The sequence below is a fragment of the Carlito syrichta genome, unplaced genomic scaffold (genome assembly GCF_000164805.1).
Source record: "Carlito syrichta isolate Samal-C Ts95f unplaced genomic scaffold, Tarsius_syrichta-2.0.1 Scaffold302945, whole genome shotgun sequence".
Taxonomy (NCBI): domain Eukaryota; kingdom Metazoa; phylum Chordata; class Mammalia; order Primates; family Tarsiidae; genus Carlito; species Carlito syrichta.
Genome location: NW_007247041.1, coordinates 39,880 through 58,170, shown reverse-complemented (window position 1 = coordinate 58,170; position 18,291 = coordinate 39,880). Strand labels below are relative to the sequence as shown.

General features: G+C 40.7%; 1 protein-coding gene across 4 annotated transcripts in view; it reads right to left on the bottom strand.

The window, feature by feature from the left end:
• The window catches only part of DMXL2 (Dmx like 2), a 182,004-nt gene extending 163,913 nt beyond the window's left edge, over positions 1-18,091 (bottom strand). For 2 of the 4 annotated variants that reach the window (XM_021711942.1, XM_021711944.1), the window contains exon 1: positions 17,705-18,091. In XM_021711942.1, the coding sequence (XP_021567617.1) occupies positions 17,705-17,791 (87 nt within the window). In that variant the 5' untranslated portion in view covers positions 17,792-18,091. The remainder of the gene's footprint in view (positions 1-17,704) is intronic. The other 2 variants (XM_021711943.1, XM_008057304.2) reach the window with 2 other exon arrangements.
• Between the last annotated feature and the right edge of the window lie 200 nt (positions 18,092-18,291).

The window sequence follows — 18,291 nt, the reverse complement described above, 5'->3', positions numbered from 1 at the left end:
TGGAACAGGATAGACTCCAGAAATAGACCCATAAATATAGTTAACTGATTTTTGGTAAAGGGACCAAGGCAATTCAACAGAGAAAGGATCGTTTTTCAACAAATGATGTTGGAACAATTGGACATTCATACACAACATAATCGTATAACCTTATTCAAAAATTAATTCTAAATGAGTCATCTCATCTAAATCTAATCTTATCTAAATCTTTTACAAAACTATGAGGAACTCATGGCCAAAATCTAGGAGAAAAGGAGAATAGGGCTGCACTCAAAACTTGAAGTCTCTTTGTCCTGAGAGCATTTGCTAATCTAAAAGAGGATAAAACTGAGCTGCATTTTGATAAACTCTTGAGTCTAGGGAAAAAAAATAAAAACACAGGGTCTGCCAAGTGATGGTATTCTGAAAAAGCACCCACACTTTAAGCTGAGATCTTGAAGACCAATCCATATAATATGGGAGACCCAGAATTAAACCAACACTTGCAGACTTGTATTTGACTTTATATCATCTATACAGTTTAGAAAATCTCAAGTCTTGAGCTTGGATTAACGTCACCTCAAATCAATAAAATCCCTGAGGCATACAACCAAAGTGAATTAAAATTCCCTTTTGGCTAAGGTATCATCATCCTGGGCCTTACATTATTCCTAAATAACTTTTTAATTAGACACAGTCAACAATATCTAGTCACACAAACAGGACTTCATAAGAGAATCAATATAACTACCAAAATTAAAAATTTAAGGATGCGTTTAACAAATTAGACACAGTTGAAGATAAGATTAGCAAATGAATAAGAAAAAAACATCCAGAATGCTGTCCATTCAAAAGTCCCAAATACATTTTTTTTTAGCTTATGCATTTTTTTGCCATTTTTATTTTAGATTCAGGTGTTACACATGCATGTTTATTACATGGATATATTGTGCAGTGGTGGGGACTGGGTCTCAGGTAACCTGTTCCCCAGATAGCAAACATTGTACCCAATAGGAGATTTCTGAACCCAACCCCTCTCCTCACATCTCCCCCTTATTGGTGTCCCCAGTGTCTATTATTTCCATCTTTGTGACTACTCAGCTCCTGCATATGAGTAAGAACATGTGGTGTTTGTTTTTCTATTTCTGAGTCAGTTCATTTAAGATGATGATCTCCAGCTCCACCTATGTTGCTACAAAGGACATGATTTCATTCTTTCTTATTGCTGTGTAGTATTTCATGGTGTATATATACCACATTTTCTTTATCCAGTCAATTGTTGGTGAGCACTTAGGCTGGTTCCATGATTTTGCTGTTGTCAATAGTGCTGCAATGAGCATATGAGTGCAAGTATCTTTTTTATATATTGATTTTTCTCCATATGATCATCACAATAGATGTATAAAATGATTTCAACAAAATCCAACATCACTTCATGATTAAAAAAAAAAAAAACCCTCAACAAACCGGGCACTGAAGGAACATATTTCAAAATAATAAGAGCCATATACAACAAGCCCACAGGCAACATCTTACTTAATCAGGAAAAATTGAAAACATTCCCCCTCAGAACAGGACAGATGTCCACTCCTACCACTTTTAATTAACATTATACTGGAAGTCCTCGCAAGAGGAATCCAGTGAGAGAAAAAAAAAGGGCAAGGAGGAAGTCAAACTTCCTCCAAACTTCACAAACGACATGAGTATATACCTAGAAAACCCTAAAACTGCTCCAAGAATCTTCTAGACCTGTTAAATGACTTCAGTAAAGCCTCAGGATATAAAATCAATGTTTAAAAAAACTGCAGAGTTCCTACACATCAACAACACTCAAGTCAAGAACCAAATCAAAAGCTAAATCCTATACACAATAGCCACACACACACACAAAAAAAACTTAGGAATACACCTAAGGAAATGAAAGATCTCTATAAGGAGAATTAAAAGGCACTGATGAAAGAAATCATAGGCAACACAAGTGGAAGAACGTCCCATGTTCATGGATTAGAAGAATCATTATTTTTAAAATGACCATACTACTCAAAGCAATCTACATATTCAATTTGATACTGATCAAAATACCAACTTCATTCTTCAAAGAACTAGAAACAACAATCTTAAAGTTTATATGGAACCAAAAAAAGAGCCCAGATAACCAAAGCAATTCTAAGCAAAAAAAACAATTGCAGGGGCATTACACTGCCTAATTTCAAATTATACTATAAGGCTATAGTTACCAAAACAACATGGTATTGGTACAAGAATAGATCAATCAATGAAACAGAATAGAGAACCCAAAAGTAAAACCACATTCCTACAACCAACTGATCTTTGACAAAGCCAACAACAAAAAAAAACAATGGGGAAAGGACACCTTACTCAATAAATGGTGCTGGAAAAATTGGCTAGCCTTATGCAGAAGAAATTGGACTCCTATCTCTCACCAGGTACAAAAATTAACTCAAGTTGGATTAAAGACTTAAATGCAAGACCAGAAACTATAAAAATCCGAAAAGAAAACCTAGGAGACACTCTTCTAGACATTGGCCTAAGCAAAAATTTATGATAAGGACCACAAAAGCAATTACAGCAAAAACAAAAAAAATGAGCCTTCATTAAGCTATTTATTCTGCACAGCAAAATAAATAATCAGCAGAGTGAATAGAAAACCTACTGATTAGGAGAAAGATATTTACAAATTATACTTCAGACAAAGGGATAATATCCAGAGTCTACAAAGAACTCAAACAACTCAACAACAACAACAAAATAATAATAATAATAATCCCATTAAAAATAGGCAAAGAAACTAATAGACACTTCTCAAAAGAAGACACACAGGCCAGGCATGGTGGCTCACATCTGTAATCCCAGTACTTTGGGAGGCAGAGGCGAGAGGATTACCTAAGCCCACAGGTTTGAGACCAGCCTGGGCAACTTGGTGAGACCTCATCTCTACAATAAATCAAAAAATTAGCTGTGGTACACACTAGTAGTTCCAGCTACTTGGAAGGCTGAGGTGGAAGAACTGTCCGAGTCCAGCAGGTTTAGACTGCGGTGGCCGTGAGCGTGCCACTGCACTCCAGCCTGGGTGACAGAGTGAGACTCCAATTAAAAAAAAAAAGAAGACACAAGCCTCCAACAAACATATGAAAAAATGCTCAATATCACTAATCATCAGAGAAATGCAAATTAAAACCACAATAAAATATCACCTCATACCAGTCAGAATGGTTATAATTAGAAAGTCAAAAAACAACAGATGTTGGCACGGTTGCTGAGAAAAGAGACCGCTTATCCACTGTTGGTGGGATTGCAAGCTAGTTCAACCACCATGGAAAACAGAATGAAGATTTCTCAAAGAACTAAAAATTGAAGTACTGACTGACTCGGCAATCCCATTACTAGGGATCTACCCAAATACAATTTTTTAAAGATGTATTCGCAGACCCAACATAACAATACTTCAGAAACACAAAGAAAAAATTCTCAGAAGCAGCTAGAGAAAAAAATATAACTTTCAAGGAAGCAACTGTTAAATTGGCAGCTTTACTTCTCAGAAACTGCAGAGGCCACTTATTCTAAGTGAAGTAACTCAGGAATGGAAAACCAAATATTACACGTATTTGAGAACTTACAAGTGGGAGCTAAACTATGGGTATGCAGGGGCATACAGAATGGTATAATGGATATGGGAGACTCAGAAAGGGGAGGATGGTGAGAGATGAAAATTTACCTACTGGGTACAATATATATTATTCGAGCAACAGTACACTGGAAGCCCATACTTCACTACTATACAGTTCATCCATGTTACCATAAGCTACTTATACTCCTAAGGTTACTGAAATTTTTTAAAAAAGAAAAAGAAACAGTAGAGGTCAAAGCACTGATATCTTTAAGGTGCTGAAAGGAAAATACTGCTATCCTCTCCCTAGCAAAACTGTCCTTCAAAATAGAAATAAAATAAACTCATTTTTTAGACAAACAAAAGACATTAAAACACCAACAGATTCACAACAAAAAAATTCTAATGGAGATTCTCCAAGCAGAAGGAAAATGATCTTGAATAGAATGTGAGTGAAGCAAAAAGAAATAAAGAGTAAAGTAACAATAAACACATAAGTAAATCTAAATAAGTATTAACTATGTAAAATAATAATGCCTTACAGGGTTTATAGAAATAAACAGATTTAGCTGGGCTCGGTGGCTCAGCCTGTAATCTCACGCTTTGAAAGGCTGAGGAGAGTAGATTGCCTGAGCCTGCGGGTTCGAGACCCACTTGGGCAACCGGCAAGACCTCATCTCTACAATAAATCAAAAAAATTAGCAGGGTGTGGTAGTGCGTGCCTGTAGTTCCAGCTTATTGGAAGGCTGAGGCGGAAGGATCACTGGAGCCCAGCAGGTCGAGGCTGCAGTGGCCAGGAGCAGCCACTGCACTCCAGTCTGGGCGACAGAGTAAGACTCTAACTCAAAAAAAAAAGAAATAAACAGATTTATCACAGAACATACTGTAAACAGGAAGGAAGTTAAAAAGCAATACAAAAGGTTCTCGTATTATCTAGAAGCAATGCAAAACCTCATAAGACTTTGGTAAGAAAAGAATGCATATTATATCTTCTAGGATAACCATTAGAAACAGTGTAGAATTTTTAGAACTACTAGAGGGAAAAAATAGAATGAAAAAAATACTGATTTCAAAAAAGAGAACAAAGAACAAAAGGGACAGATAACACATAGTAGGATAGTGGATTTAAACACAAACATGAGCCAGGCGCAGTGGCTGTAATCCCAGCACTTTGGGAGACAGAGGTGAGAGGACTGCCTGAATCCAGGGTTCTAGACCAGCCTGGGCAACTTGGCGAGACCTCGTCTCTACAAGAAACCAAGAAAGTAGCCAGGCGTGATCGTGTGCGCCCATGGTTCCAGCTACTTGGAAGGCGGAGGCGGAAGGATCACCTGAGCCCAGCAAGCCAAGGCTGCGGTGACCATGAGTGTGCCATTCCTATTCAATAAATAAATAATCACAAACATGGCAGTAATCACATTAAGTATAAGTGAACTACAAGTCCTAGTGAACAAAAAAATTGTCAGGATGGATTTTTTTAAATCTAGCTATGTTATACCATCATGCACTACTTGTGCCAATTTAACATACAAGATAAATATTAATCTTACCACTTTTGAAAAACTGGTTTGTTTTCTATATATCAATCACATACAGATGACACTATTAAATATTGCCAGAAAGAATAGCTATAGTTCAATTATACTGTAAATAAAATCATCACTTTAGTAGATGAGCCCCAATTTAACTAATGTATAGCTAATAATAACTTATACCAAGTCCTCTTTACAAACATACACTTTAATAGCTACTTCACCTCAGAGGGTATCCACAGTGTCTAGGCCCTCAGATATTTTTTTGAATAAAGGATAACCAGGAAGTTATACAAATCAAAATTCTTCTGGGGACTAGAAACTTTTCGTTTTACTTTTGTATTTCAACACTGTTTGAATTATAAGTTTTTTTACACAGCAGATATTACATCAGTTTTTTTAAGTATAGTTTTTAATTTTATTTACTGTTTATTATCATCAACAAAACAGCATGCAAGTAACAGTTTCTTATATTTCAGTGGCATATGCAAAGATTTTTTATTTATTTTTATTTTATTTTAATTTATTTTAAAGATGTGGGGTACAATTCAGGGTTAGATATACAAATGTTCATTATGCAGGTACCCTTGTTGATGACGAGTGCCCCGACCCTGCAGTTTCCCACTATTGCCACTCGCACTCCCCCACCCCCACACCCACCTCCCGCCTGTCCCCTGGCAGTTTCCTGCTACTGTCAATCTCTTTCTTATAGTATTATAATTGTTCAAGGTCTGCTTATGAGTTACATCAATTTTTTTTTTTAATCTGAATTCTTTATGGTTTTTTATTTGCTTTTTGCTTTTAATGGCCAAGTTGGGCTTTTGATTATATCTACATAAAATCTGTCCAGCATAAAATTATCACAACCTTGCCTGTATGTTCCATTTGTCTATATATTCACATTTTCTTAAAATTACTTTCAGAGAATCTTGCTTCTATCCAAAACTATTCCTTTGGCTGAGTTCAGATTACTACCAAGAAGGGCAGCCACCTCTATCATGTTAGTTTCCTCAATTTTGAATTTCAGGCCTACTGCTAGTTTCCTCAATTTTCAGTTCCTCAGTTGATTGTTAAAGTGTGTTATGGACTACATTGCAACTCCCCCCAAAAATTCATAAATTGAAATTCTAACCTCCAATGTGACTATATTTGGAGATAAGACCTTTAAGAAAGTAATTAGGCCAGATGTGGTAGCTCAGGCCTGCAATCCCAGCACTTTGGGAGGCCAAGGTGAGGGGATTGCCTCAGCCCATGGGCTTGAGAAGAGACTGGGCAACTTGTCAAGACGTCATCTCTACAATAAATCAAAAAATTAGCCAGGCATGGTAGCACACACTGATAGTTCTGGCTACTTGGAAGGCTAGGCAGAAGGATCGCCTGAGCCCAGCAGGTTGACACTAGGGTGGCTGTGAGTGTGTCACTGCACTCCAGCCTAGGCGACAGAGTGAGACTCCAACTCAAAAAAAAAAAAAAAAGAAAGTAATTCAGTTTAAATGAGGTCATAAAGATGGGTCCCTAATCTAATAAGCCCATAAGAGGAGGAAGATACATACCGAGAGTGCATGCACACTGAGGAAAAGCCATATGAGGACACAGCAAGAGGTGGGCAACGCACAAGACAAGAAAAAAGTCCTTAAGAGAAACCAAATATGCTGACATCTTGATCTTGGACTTCCAGTCTCCAGAACTGTGAGAAAACGTTTCTGTTGCTTAAGCCACCCAGTTTGTGGTATTTTGTTATGGTAGCCCTAGCAGTCACATGTTACTATTAAACATACATATAACAATTTAAACTCTTAAAATACAGAATCTCTATATTCCAAGTATTTGTCAGGTTAATCTTCAATTTGTTATGCATTGAAGTCTTTCAAAAGCATGATCTAGGAAAATTTGAGAACGTCCTGATGGGTACAGTCTGTCAATTCCCTTAAAACATTAGTATATATCCTTGGATTAAACCAGACCAGCAAAGCTTACACTCTTCTCTGCCTCCATCCTATAAAACTGATTTTTCTAAATATAATTTAACACCACTGACCTATATCAAGAAGTAGCAAGAAGTAAAAATAGCCTTATAAAAGGGTCATCTTTTTTTGGAAGGCGGGGTCAGGGTCTCACTCAGTCACCAGACTGGAGTGCAGGGTCACAATCACAGCTCACCAAGAGTCACCATTTTTATCATAAGAATGTTGTATATTACACTAAGTTCCCTTTCCACTTACAAATTTAATTAGCACTTCTTTGTACCGAGTTCTATCTAAGTGCTAAGTAAAGAGTAATAAAGAGCACTGAAGGCACTTGGGTTTTTATTCCAAGGGGAAAAAAATCCATTTGAAACTTATATACAGGGACTAACAAGATTTGATTTATATTTCAAAAGGACCATTCTAGCTACTATGTTGAGAATAAACTGAAGCAGGATAGACTAAAGACATAAAAGGCAGGAAGACCTTTTAAGATCCCACTGCCATAATTCAGGAAAGAAATGATTATGTCTTGGACCAGAGCAATACCAGTAGAGATGGTGAGAGGTAGTCAGATTCTGGATGCAATAAGAAGGTAGAGCCAATAAAATAATATAAACTGAAAACATAAATTACAGTGAAACTGAAACAAGATAGAATTGCCATTTACTGATTCAGGGTAGGCTGGGGGAGGAGAATATTATAAGGTTGGAAACTTTGTGATAGTTATTAGGCATTCAAGATGTCATAAAAACAGCTCAATATACAAATCGAGAATCTGATTGAGGAGGAGTACTTAAGCAGTACTAGCAAGCCGGGCTCGGTGGCTCAGCCTGTAATCCCGTGCTTTGGGAGGCTGAGGTGAGTGGATTGCCTGAGCCCGCGGGTTCAAGACCCGCCTGGGCAACTTGGCAAGACCTCATCTCTATAATAAATTAAAAAAAAAATTACCCGGGCGTGGTAGCGCGTGCCTGTAGTTCCAGCTACTTGGAAGGTTGAGGCGGAAGGATCACTGGAGCCCAGCAGTCAAGGTTGCAGTGGCCGGGAGCAGTCACTGCACTCCAATCTGGGCAACAGAGTGAGACTCCAACTCAAAAAAACAAAAACAAACAAACAAACAAAAAATAGAAGGCGGGCTCGGTGGCTCAGCCTGTAATGCTGCGCCTTTGGGAGGCTGAGGTGAGTGGACTGCCTGAACCCACGGGTTCGAGACCCGCCTGGGCAGCGAGACCTCATCTCTACAATAAATCAAAAAATCAGCTGGGCATGGTAGTGCATGCCTGTAATTCCGGCTACTTGGAAGGCTGAGGCGGAAGGATCACCGGAGCCCAGCAGGTCGAGGTTGCGGTGGCCGGGAGCGGCCACTGCACTCCAGTCTGGGCGACAGAGTGAGACTCAAACTCAAAAAAAAAAAAAAAATAGTACTAGCAGAAGAAAATCAAGAGGGCTAAATGAGGAAAGGATTTCAGTAGAACTGAAAAAGTAATTGTAAAAGGAGAGAAAAGGGAAACTGCTAGAGCCATGCCCTGAAGTAGCAAAGAGGGATGGGAACCCTAGGGTATCAATCAAGGTTTCTCACAACGTCAGTACTGTTGACACTTTGGGTTAGATAATTCTCAATTGTGAAGGGCTGTCCTGTATATTATAGAGTGCTTTATCAAAATCTCTGGCCTCTTATCATTAGATGCCATTACCATCCCCCCCCAAGTTACAGCAACCAAAAATGTCTCCAGACATTGCCAAATATCCCCTGGGTAGCAAAATCACCCCCAGTTTGGAACAACCTGTATAAAAAATCAAAGTGACCTTTGCTGGAAACATTGGCTATTCATCCACATAAAAGGAATGATTGACGATGTTATGGGTAGGGCACATGATAATAATTTGTTTTTTAAAAATAACCTCAGCCAGGCGCGGTGGCTCAAGTCTGTAATCCCAGCACTTTGAGAGGCTGAGGCAAGAGGATTGCCTGAGCCCGGAGGTTCAAGACCATCCTGAGCAACATGGTGAGACCTCATCTCTACAATAAATCAAAAAATTAGCTGGGTGTGGTAGTATGTGCCTATAGTTCTGGCGATTTGGAAGGCTGAGATGGAAGGATCACCTGAGCCCAGCAGGTCGACGCCAGGGTGGCCATGAGCGTGCTACTACACTCCAGCCTGGGCAAAGGAGTGAGACTCCAACTAAAAAAAAAAAAAAAAAAACACATACTCTCAAGATTTCAATCTCTTCATAATTAAATAAAATATGACAGAACTAAATCACCTGGCCCTTTCTCTTCTTACCTCCTCCCAGTTCAAAATGCTTGCATCTCTTAATAGCCAACATTCTCTTACAGCTGCAGTTGGGCTCAATGCACTCAAGTCTCAGCACAATCTTCTTTGTAGTTTTGGCCTTTTTCCAGAAAATCGGCTTGCCTGCCCACCATAGCCACTTTGCTTCCAGTTATAATGCCACTTTCCCTGGGCATACAGAGAATTTTTGCCCTTCTTGTACTATGTCACTTTATGAGGTTGGTGCTTGACACACTTCTTACAGAGAAGTCCGGCGGGGTTTAGGAATGTTCACCATGTTTGTGAGAGTGCTATCAGCACAGAAAGCCACAGGATAATAATTTTATTAACCCTCTGCCGATTAGAGCCTCTCTAATGTAGATACAGTAAAGGCCAGGGATGATGTGAAGAAGTTGCTGGCACACAAAACTAAAGTCATTACTCCTAAGAAAATGTCATCTTGTTCTTCAACTTCAGCTATCATATGAGCTACATGTATCTGTGAACAAAGTATAAGTCAAAATTTTTATCAGTTTTTGCATTTATCTAACCATCTGCAAAATGTACTATGGTGTATCAGTTTCCTGGGTTTCTCCCAAAATCACAGGATGAAAACAACAATTATTTAGCGTGACTTAAATTAAATTTTACTACTCTTGAAAGGGCTCAATTTTTAGAAGTGAAGAAAATGAACCTAAAGGGACACATCTCAAATGATAATCCATCTAAGAGGGTATTATTTATGCACTTAAAAATCACCTCACCAAATTACCACGTGAAATGCTTAGAGAAATCTGGCTCTTCAGCCAACCCCTTTACACCTACTGACTTCTCTGAGAGACATAAAGTCTCTACCGTATTATTTTAGGTGTCTAAGATTGAGGGTAGGGAGCATTTTTAAAAGCCCTCAGTAATTATGAAATGAGAAGGCTTGATAATAAAAAGTGCAGGCAACTGGATACACATAACTACATCTAGTCCCAGGGTTACATGAGCTATCTCTAAGTAATAGCAAAGATAGTCATACCACCTGTGTAAGTTGTACCTGCTCCCTAATAATGGATCCTATTTTGTTACATCATGTATTATGGTTCCAGAGCACTAATACAGTACAAAAAGATTATACAAACTCAGAAAGATTGAAAACCCTAAAATTTCTACTAAAATATTTGGCTTCCAGCCAGGCACAGTGGCTCAAGCCTGTAATCCCAGCACTTTGGGAGGCCAAGGTGAGAGGATTGCCTGAGCTCAGGAGTTCAAGACCAGCCTGGGCAACTTGGTGAAATCTCATCTCTACAATATATCAAAAAATTAGCCAGGCGTCGTAGTGCGCGCCTATAGTTCTGGCTACTTGGAAGGCTGAGGCGAAGGATCGCTGGAGCCCAGCAGGTTGACGCTGGGGTAGCCTTGAGCATGCCACTGCACTCCAGGGCAGGTGACAGAGAGACTCTGACTCAGAAAAAAAAAAAAAATTGGCTTCCAAACTTGTTCCAATAAATAATTGACAAGTTAGGAAAACCTTACTAAATCTGAACTGCAGATATTCTCTATCATTATCACCTCTTAAACATTGCTTTGTTTTCTATTTCTATCATCCAGAGAAATTAAGTTGGTCAGGCATGACTTGTTTTTCCACTATGCCACTGCCACTGTGATCGTTACCCAACATCCTGTGCTCTTTTTGATGATTAAATACTGAGACTCTGATTTGTTCCAAAAATATCCCAAGATCCACGTTAAGATAATCTGATTACAATTTCTTTCTTTCTTTTTTTTTTTGAGTTGGAGTCTCACTCTGTCGCCCAAACTGAAGAGCAGTGCCTGCTCCCAGCCACCGCAGCCTCGACCTGCTGGGCTCTGGCCATCCTTTTGCCTCCGCCTTCCAAGTAGCTAGAATCAAAGGTGCGCGCTACCACGCCTGGCTAATTTTTGATTTATTGTAGAGATGAGGTCTCGCCAAGTTCCCCAGGCAGGTCTCAAACCCGGGGGCTCGGGCAATCCACTCACCTCAGCCTCCCAAGGCGCGGGATTACAAGCTGAGCCACTGAGCCCGGCCCGATTACAATTTCTAAAGTAATCTTTTAAATACTCCAAATCCTTAGAAAGCAAAAGAGTAAAGACATTGGGGGTGCTGTCTAAGGAGAGCCTGAACACCATCATGTTGGCCCATCTCTCACCCCATACTGTACTGTGAGAGTCCCAGGCAACTATTCTGAGGACACGATCAGAAATAAGAGCCTCCTTCCTAGCTGTGAACCCAATAAAGACTCATTCCTAGACCCACTACTTTATAAATGCCTATTACTGAGCCAGAAAAGTTAGACTCTCTGATTATGAAATCTGATCAAAAGTCTTGTAAATACAAGTGGAAGGGCAATAAACAAAAAGACTCTAGATCCATAACTTCAATGCAACCACTTTGTTTCTGGTCCATTTTCTCTTTTGGCCACTGGGAATCTCTAGAGAAATCTATATAATTTTCATTCAAGGTCTAAATATTTAAAAAGTATCTTTAAGAACTTCATTTTTTTTTTTTTTTTTTTTGAGTTGGAGTCTCACTCTGTTGCCCAGACTGGAGTGCAGTGGCTGCTCCTGGCCACCACAGCCTCGACCTGCTGGGTTCCGGCGATCCTTCCGCCTCAGCCTTCCAAGTAGCTGTAATTACAGGCACGCGCTACCACGCCCAGCTGATTTTTTTATTTATTGTAGAGATGAGGTCTCACTGCCCAGGCGGGTCTCGAACCCGCAGGTTCAGGCAATCCACTCACCTCAGCCTCCCAAAGGCTCAGGATTACAGGCTGAGCCACCGAGCCCGGCTTAAGAACTTCATTTTACAAATGAAAACCTAAAAATGTTTAAGTGATGTAGTCAATACCATACGAGCAGTTGGTGTCTAGCTACCCATTTGGGGGGAAGCATTATTCAGAACCCTACCAGAGTCTCTGGGTAGTTGCTAGAAGTCTTCTCACCATAACTAGGAAGGCTAATTAACAATCCACATAGAGATATAAGAACATATATCACCTCATATTCACCTCTAGGCTGACAACACAAAGTGCAAGCCTATAAACTTTGAAATATATCAATTTAGATAAACTAGAAGCTATATTCCAAGATAAATGGGTCAATTTCTCTTGGAAAACAAGCCCACTCTAAATTCCCGACTTCTGTCTTTCCCCTTAACTCTCAGCATAGGTTGTCAATAGGTATATGAGTTGTTATACACATATGAATAGCCAGTCAGTACAGAAGAATTTTTCTGTCCAACTCCCTGATTCCCCTAGCCAAAAGTGCTGTATTATTCCACCTGAATTCCCACAAGAATGTAAGTGCCTAGTAATACCACACAGCAGGCCTGCTGTGGTTAGGTACATGTCTTACTCTTCTATTAAACTTCCAGGTTCCTACACTTCTTCAATAAACCCTCTGAAATCAGGACTATGTCTTTTAGGGTTTTATTTAAATTTCCACAAGGTCTAGCACATCTATATGTTCAACAATATTTGCTAAATGTATTAATAGGATGATCATTTCCAAAGTTTAGTGTTGCCATAATTCTAGGACCAAAATGTTACACTAGAGTTTAAACATACCTAAATGCCAGAAAGGAGGTCATACAACATTATCTTCTAATTTTTAAGTGAATGGTTTTTTCATTCATTACAAATTTTCTGGTGGTACTTTAATAAAAACAAAATCTACTGTCATACTGGGAATTAAAAAACAACAACAATAAAAATGAAAAAAAAAGTCAGAATACCAAAAATGTTTTTCTAAAAAGCTATAGGTAATGTTTACAAATTATATTTTTCAACATTCTAAGGGTGTTTGCTATTTAATGAAGAAGTCTTGTGGTTAAAAACAAACCAAAAACAAAACAAAGAAACAACTTCTGCCAGGCATGGTGGCTCACACCTATAATCCCAGCACTTTGGGAGGCGAAGGAAGGATTGCTTGAGCCCAGGAATTTAAGAGCAGCCTGGGCAACATAACAAGACCCTGTCTTAAGATAAATAACTTTTGTGAAGAGAATAGTCACTCAGTAAGTATCCTTTGTATTATACCATTCCTTGGCTTCTGTTGTTGTCTTTCCAAATGTTAATTCTGCATGAAACCTTTCCTTATATTCCTAACTACTCATGATCTCTTCAATTTGCCTTATAATCATATACATCATTTTAATCACTGCCAGTATACTGTAAATTCTGTAAGAGTAGAAATGACTTATTCATTTTTGTAAACTTTGATCAATGTGCTGAATTCAGATGTCAGATTGGAATAACATCAACTGCCCTTATACATCTGAAAACATAGTCTGTACCCCTTAAGACCAAATGATGAAAAATTTTAATGAACTATCATCATGTACCATCATTATTTTAATTTTTTGTTTATTTGTTTTGTTTTGTTTTGTTTTGTTTTGTTTTGCTTTGCTTTGTTTGAGTTGGAGTCTCACTCTGTCACCCAGACTAGTGCAGCCTCGACCTGCTGGGCTCCGGAGATCCTTCTGCCTCAGCCTTCCAAGCAGCTGGAACTACAGGCACGCACTACCACACCCGGCTAGTTTTTGATTTATTGCAGAGATGAGGTCTCACCAAGTTGCCCAGGCGGGTCTCGAGCCCACGGCTCAGGCAATCCACTCACTTCGTCCTTCCAAAGCGCTGGGATTACAGGCTGAGTCACCGAGCCTGGCCAATTTTTTTTTTTTTTTTTTGTAGTTTCACTCTGTAGCCCAGGCTGGAGTACAGTGGCTCATGGGCACCGCAGCCTCAACCTGCTGGGCTCAGGCGATCCTTCCGCCTCGGCCTTCCAAGTACCTGGAACTATAGGCGTACACTACCACACCTGGCTAATTTTTTGATTTATTGTAGAGACTAGGTCTCACCAAGTTGTCCAGGCTGGTCTCAAACTCCTGGGCTCTGGCAATCCTCTCACCTCGGCCTCCCAAAATGCTAGGATTACAGGCTTGAGCCACCGTGCCTGGCTTAATATTTTAATATTTACAGAAAAGTTTTTAAAAAGCTAAGCACTACCTTTCAGGAAAGTAATTACATAAATAAAGAGAAATTTACAATATCTGTTGCATTAAGCCTCAAAACACTCATTTATCTGAAGGGTAGTTAGAAATGTCTTAAAGGCAAAATAAAGTATAATAAGGCTCATACATGGTAGAAGATCATTTCCTTGGGCTACCAAGGATCTAACTTATTGCATGCTAACATTATTTCCAGAATGCATATCTTACATACATTGAAAAGAAAAAAATGACCAAAAGGTGATGTTTAAAATGTGATACAATTATATTTACAAAATTGCAACTGAATATTTAAAACACAGTTAACCACCAAAACTATCACAGCTTACATATTACCACTAAAATTACAGACATCAACTGAGTTTGTCCACTACAAACTGCACAGTCATGTCAATATAGAACAAATTGAAACATAGTGACATCATCACAGCCCAGCCAATCACACCACCCACCAAGCCCAGCGAAATATTTAACACACTGTTTTTCAATTCTCACAATGTCATAAGCTCAAAATCCTTTAGAACAATTCCATTCTTCAAAATGAATCAGTTTACAGATACTGAAATAAATTATCTATGCTGTTTTGAAAAGGTTGTCAGGTTGTCATGAAACACACCATCAGCTAAGAGCCACTGGCTAGCAGGATAGCTTCTACACCAACTGTCTTCCACTCCCCACCTCCCCTACACACACCCCCTCTTCAGAACAAGCATCCTGATAAGGAAACATAGTACTGAGAAAAGCCCACCAGAAGAAGTCACAAGACATTCACTGTAGTCCTGACTGGGCCTCTTTTTAGTCATCTGACCCAAAAGCTTGTTCATCTGATTGCTTTAAAGTCAAAGTGACATGCTCTATGAAGAGAAGCTTCACTTTTTATTTTATTTTTACTATACAAATACAGGCATTCAGGTATTTGTTAGTTGATTCTAGAGTGCTTGAAAACAGCTTGTTCTCTCTCTTTTTTTCCTAGAGCCCAAAAGGTCATTTTCTAGTTCAAGGCAAAATTATAACTGGATGAGTGCACTCAAAACTAAGGTATTAAAATAAGATGGTGTGCAAAATGAGTTTTGTATTTGCATTTGCCAAAAGGTCAAAATAACAATGAAGTATCACAGGCAGGCATCCTAAACCATAGAAAGTTTTGAGCCAAATTCAGGAAAAACAGACTCATTGCAACATAAAAATGTAGGCTAGAGTAAGAAGATCAGTATGTAACAGAGAGGCCAAGGTAAGGAGTACATATAACCAAATATAAAGTCAAAGACAGCAGACTACTTGAAAAGTTTACATTTCCTAACATAGCTATTAGGAACAACTACATATTCTTAAGCCAAAAGTGGTTTGGTAAAATGGCTCGTGAAGAAAATTATCCTAACAGTTGTGTGGAGGATGAACTAAAGCAATCAGAGATGAGTGTAATGAAATCCAGTTTGGAAGCTTTTATATTAAGTAATACAAATAAGATTCTAAAATAAGGTGGTGACTAAAGACATAAAAAGAGGTAAATCTGACAGACACCAGAAAGTCAGCTAGACTTGGTGACAGGTGAATTAGGGAGGCGGAAAAAATTTGGAAGATGGACTCTAAGCTACTGGTCATGGGTAGCCTACAGCATAATCACACCCGCACAGCACCAACAGCCCTTAAACTGGCTTTCCCCAACTGTACCCGAACCTGCTTAGCTCTATACATCAGACCTGTAGTGAGACAACACTTCACTTTAGATGGAAGCAGTAAACTACCTCCACCATTAATGTGGAAAAACACTCCATTGCCAAAGGTTCCAGATTCATTTTTTGATGGAGAAAGCCTGCTCATCTAACCCTGGGGAACTTCCTCCCTATCTAAACAACTGGGGAACAGGGAAATTTCTTATTTGTATCCCTCAAAGATTCTCCATATATTTCAAGTCCAAGTTCAATTCTATATGGATTTTTAAGTCACATGTACGCAAAACACAGGTGACACCACTGATAGTGATAGGTGTAACAATATAAGTCAGGTAGATCCTATTTTTAAAGGGTTCATCCTAAACTAGAGCAAAGCCAAGTAGATTATATTTAAAATTTTAAATGAACAAAAAGCAATCTTGTGGTGCTTTCATGTCTCACAAAACATTAAAAAATAGATACATTGTGTTCCAGGATGCACTGCTACATAATGATTCTGCAGTTTTGTTGAAGCTTTTTTTATTTTCTGCAGTTTTAAAACATGATGTCGGACAGCAGACATCAGATCCAAGTGTTCCCCCTTGTCCAAAAAGCATACCATTACACTATTTTCAATTTTATCAAGCAGAATAGTTATCAATAACAAAATGTATTTAAGAGAGATCTGGTTGCCTACAGTTCCTCCTAAGGGCCCATGTATAAATTTCATTTTTTAAATAAGGATTCATGTCAACCTATGGACATCTATTCACGAGTAAAAGAAGCTTTAGGGGCTCGGTCTGAACATTTCATTCTCAAAAAGGACTGATGAGTCCAATATCCTTGAAAAACACAACTATTTCATGCAGACTTTAAAGAGGTTCTAAAAGGTTATGTTTACATACACTTTTCTCGCACAAACAAGAAAAGCACTGTCATAAAATGTTCACATTGCCTTAGTTAAAAACAACAAACAAACAAACAAACAAAAGCCAGCCTACCTTACATACAGATTAAAATACTACCTAGGAGGGTTACCAAACTGCGACCTACTGATAAATGAGACGGCACTCCAGGCCACTGTCACAATAACCCTTCCATTCTGAACCTTTCGGGCAAAGGATGAATTTTTCTATTTTCTTGTTGGAATTAAGGTCCTGCACATCCGGAGAAACACGGGGTCAGGTTTAAAGCCAGAGGATCCAGGATCTCCTCGCTGCCCGACCACAACGGGCAGGGGGAGCCAAGGCGCAGCATCGCCTCCGCGTTCGGAGGCCAAGCCGAGAGCAGGTGTTGAACGGATGCTCTGGGGTTTCAGCGGCTGCAACCACCTTCGTCCACCGCAGACCCAAGGGCCGCCCTAGAGGAACCTTGCAGTGTAGAGCCCCGAACCCGTGGACTGCGGGTGGAGAGTGCGGTGGATTCCTAATCCTCGTCCCTAACGGGTAATTTCCTACACCAGCCGCAGGTCGCGCAGTCCCCCGGACCCCAGGGAGACCACCCCAAGGCTGCCAGGGACCGCGCGGGTGGGGCCCACCAACATCTCACAGCCTCCTAGGGAGGCGTGGGCCCCAGACAGGGGGTCCCTGCTCCCGCATCCGGACCCCGCGCTCTCCCCCTCGGACTCCCGGCGCCGCTCACCGTGAAGGGGACATCCCCGACGCTGCCCACGGAGTAGCAGTTGTCTCCAGGGTTGACAGCCCCGGTGAGGACCTGATGCAGATGCATCTCCGGAGCCCGGGCTGGACAGAGGAAATGCGCGAGAGGGGCGACGAGCCCCGCGCCGGCCCTCCTCCGGCCGCGAGAGCCGCTTCCCCCTCCGCCTCCCTCGGGAGCCCGCCCGGAGGCGGCTTAACGCCCGGCTCCCCTCTCGCCCTCCCCCCGCCGCGTCCCGGCCATGGGAGCTCCTCGGCCGCCGCCGCCGCCGCCGCCGCCGCCCGGATCGCCGCTCAGCTGCGGAAATGCCCGGATGCTCCCCCTGCCTGCTGCACCGGCGCACAAGTGCGGGAGGAGGGCAACGGGGCGTGTGAGGCGGGGGAGGGCGGCCGGGGAAGCGCGCGAGCCGGGCGCGTGCTGGAAGGGACGCTCCGCCCGAGGGAGAAGGGCGGCGCGCGCGCCCCCTGCTGAGAGCGACGGCCGAGCCGGAGGGTGAAGCCCTGCCCCCCCGCGGCTGAACTCCCCGCTCCGTCTTTCTCCCCCCCCCCCGCCACCCCGCGTGTGCGCGTGCG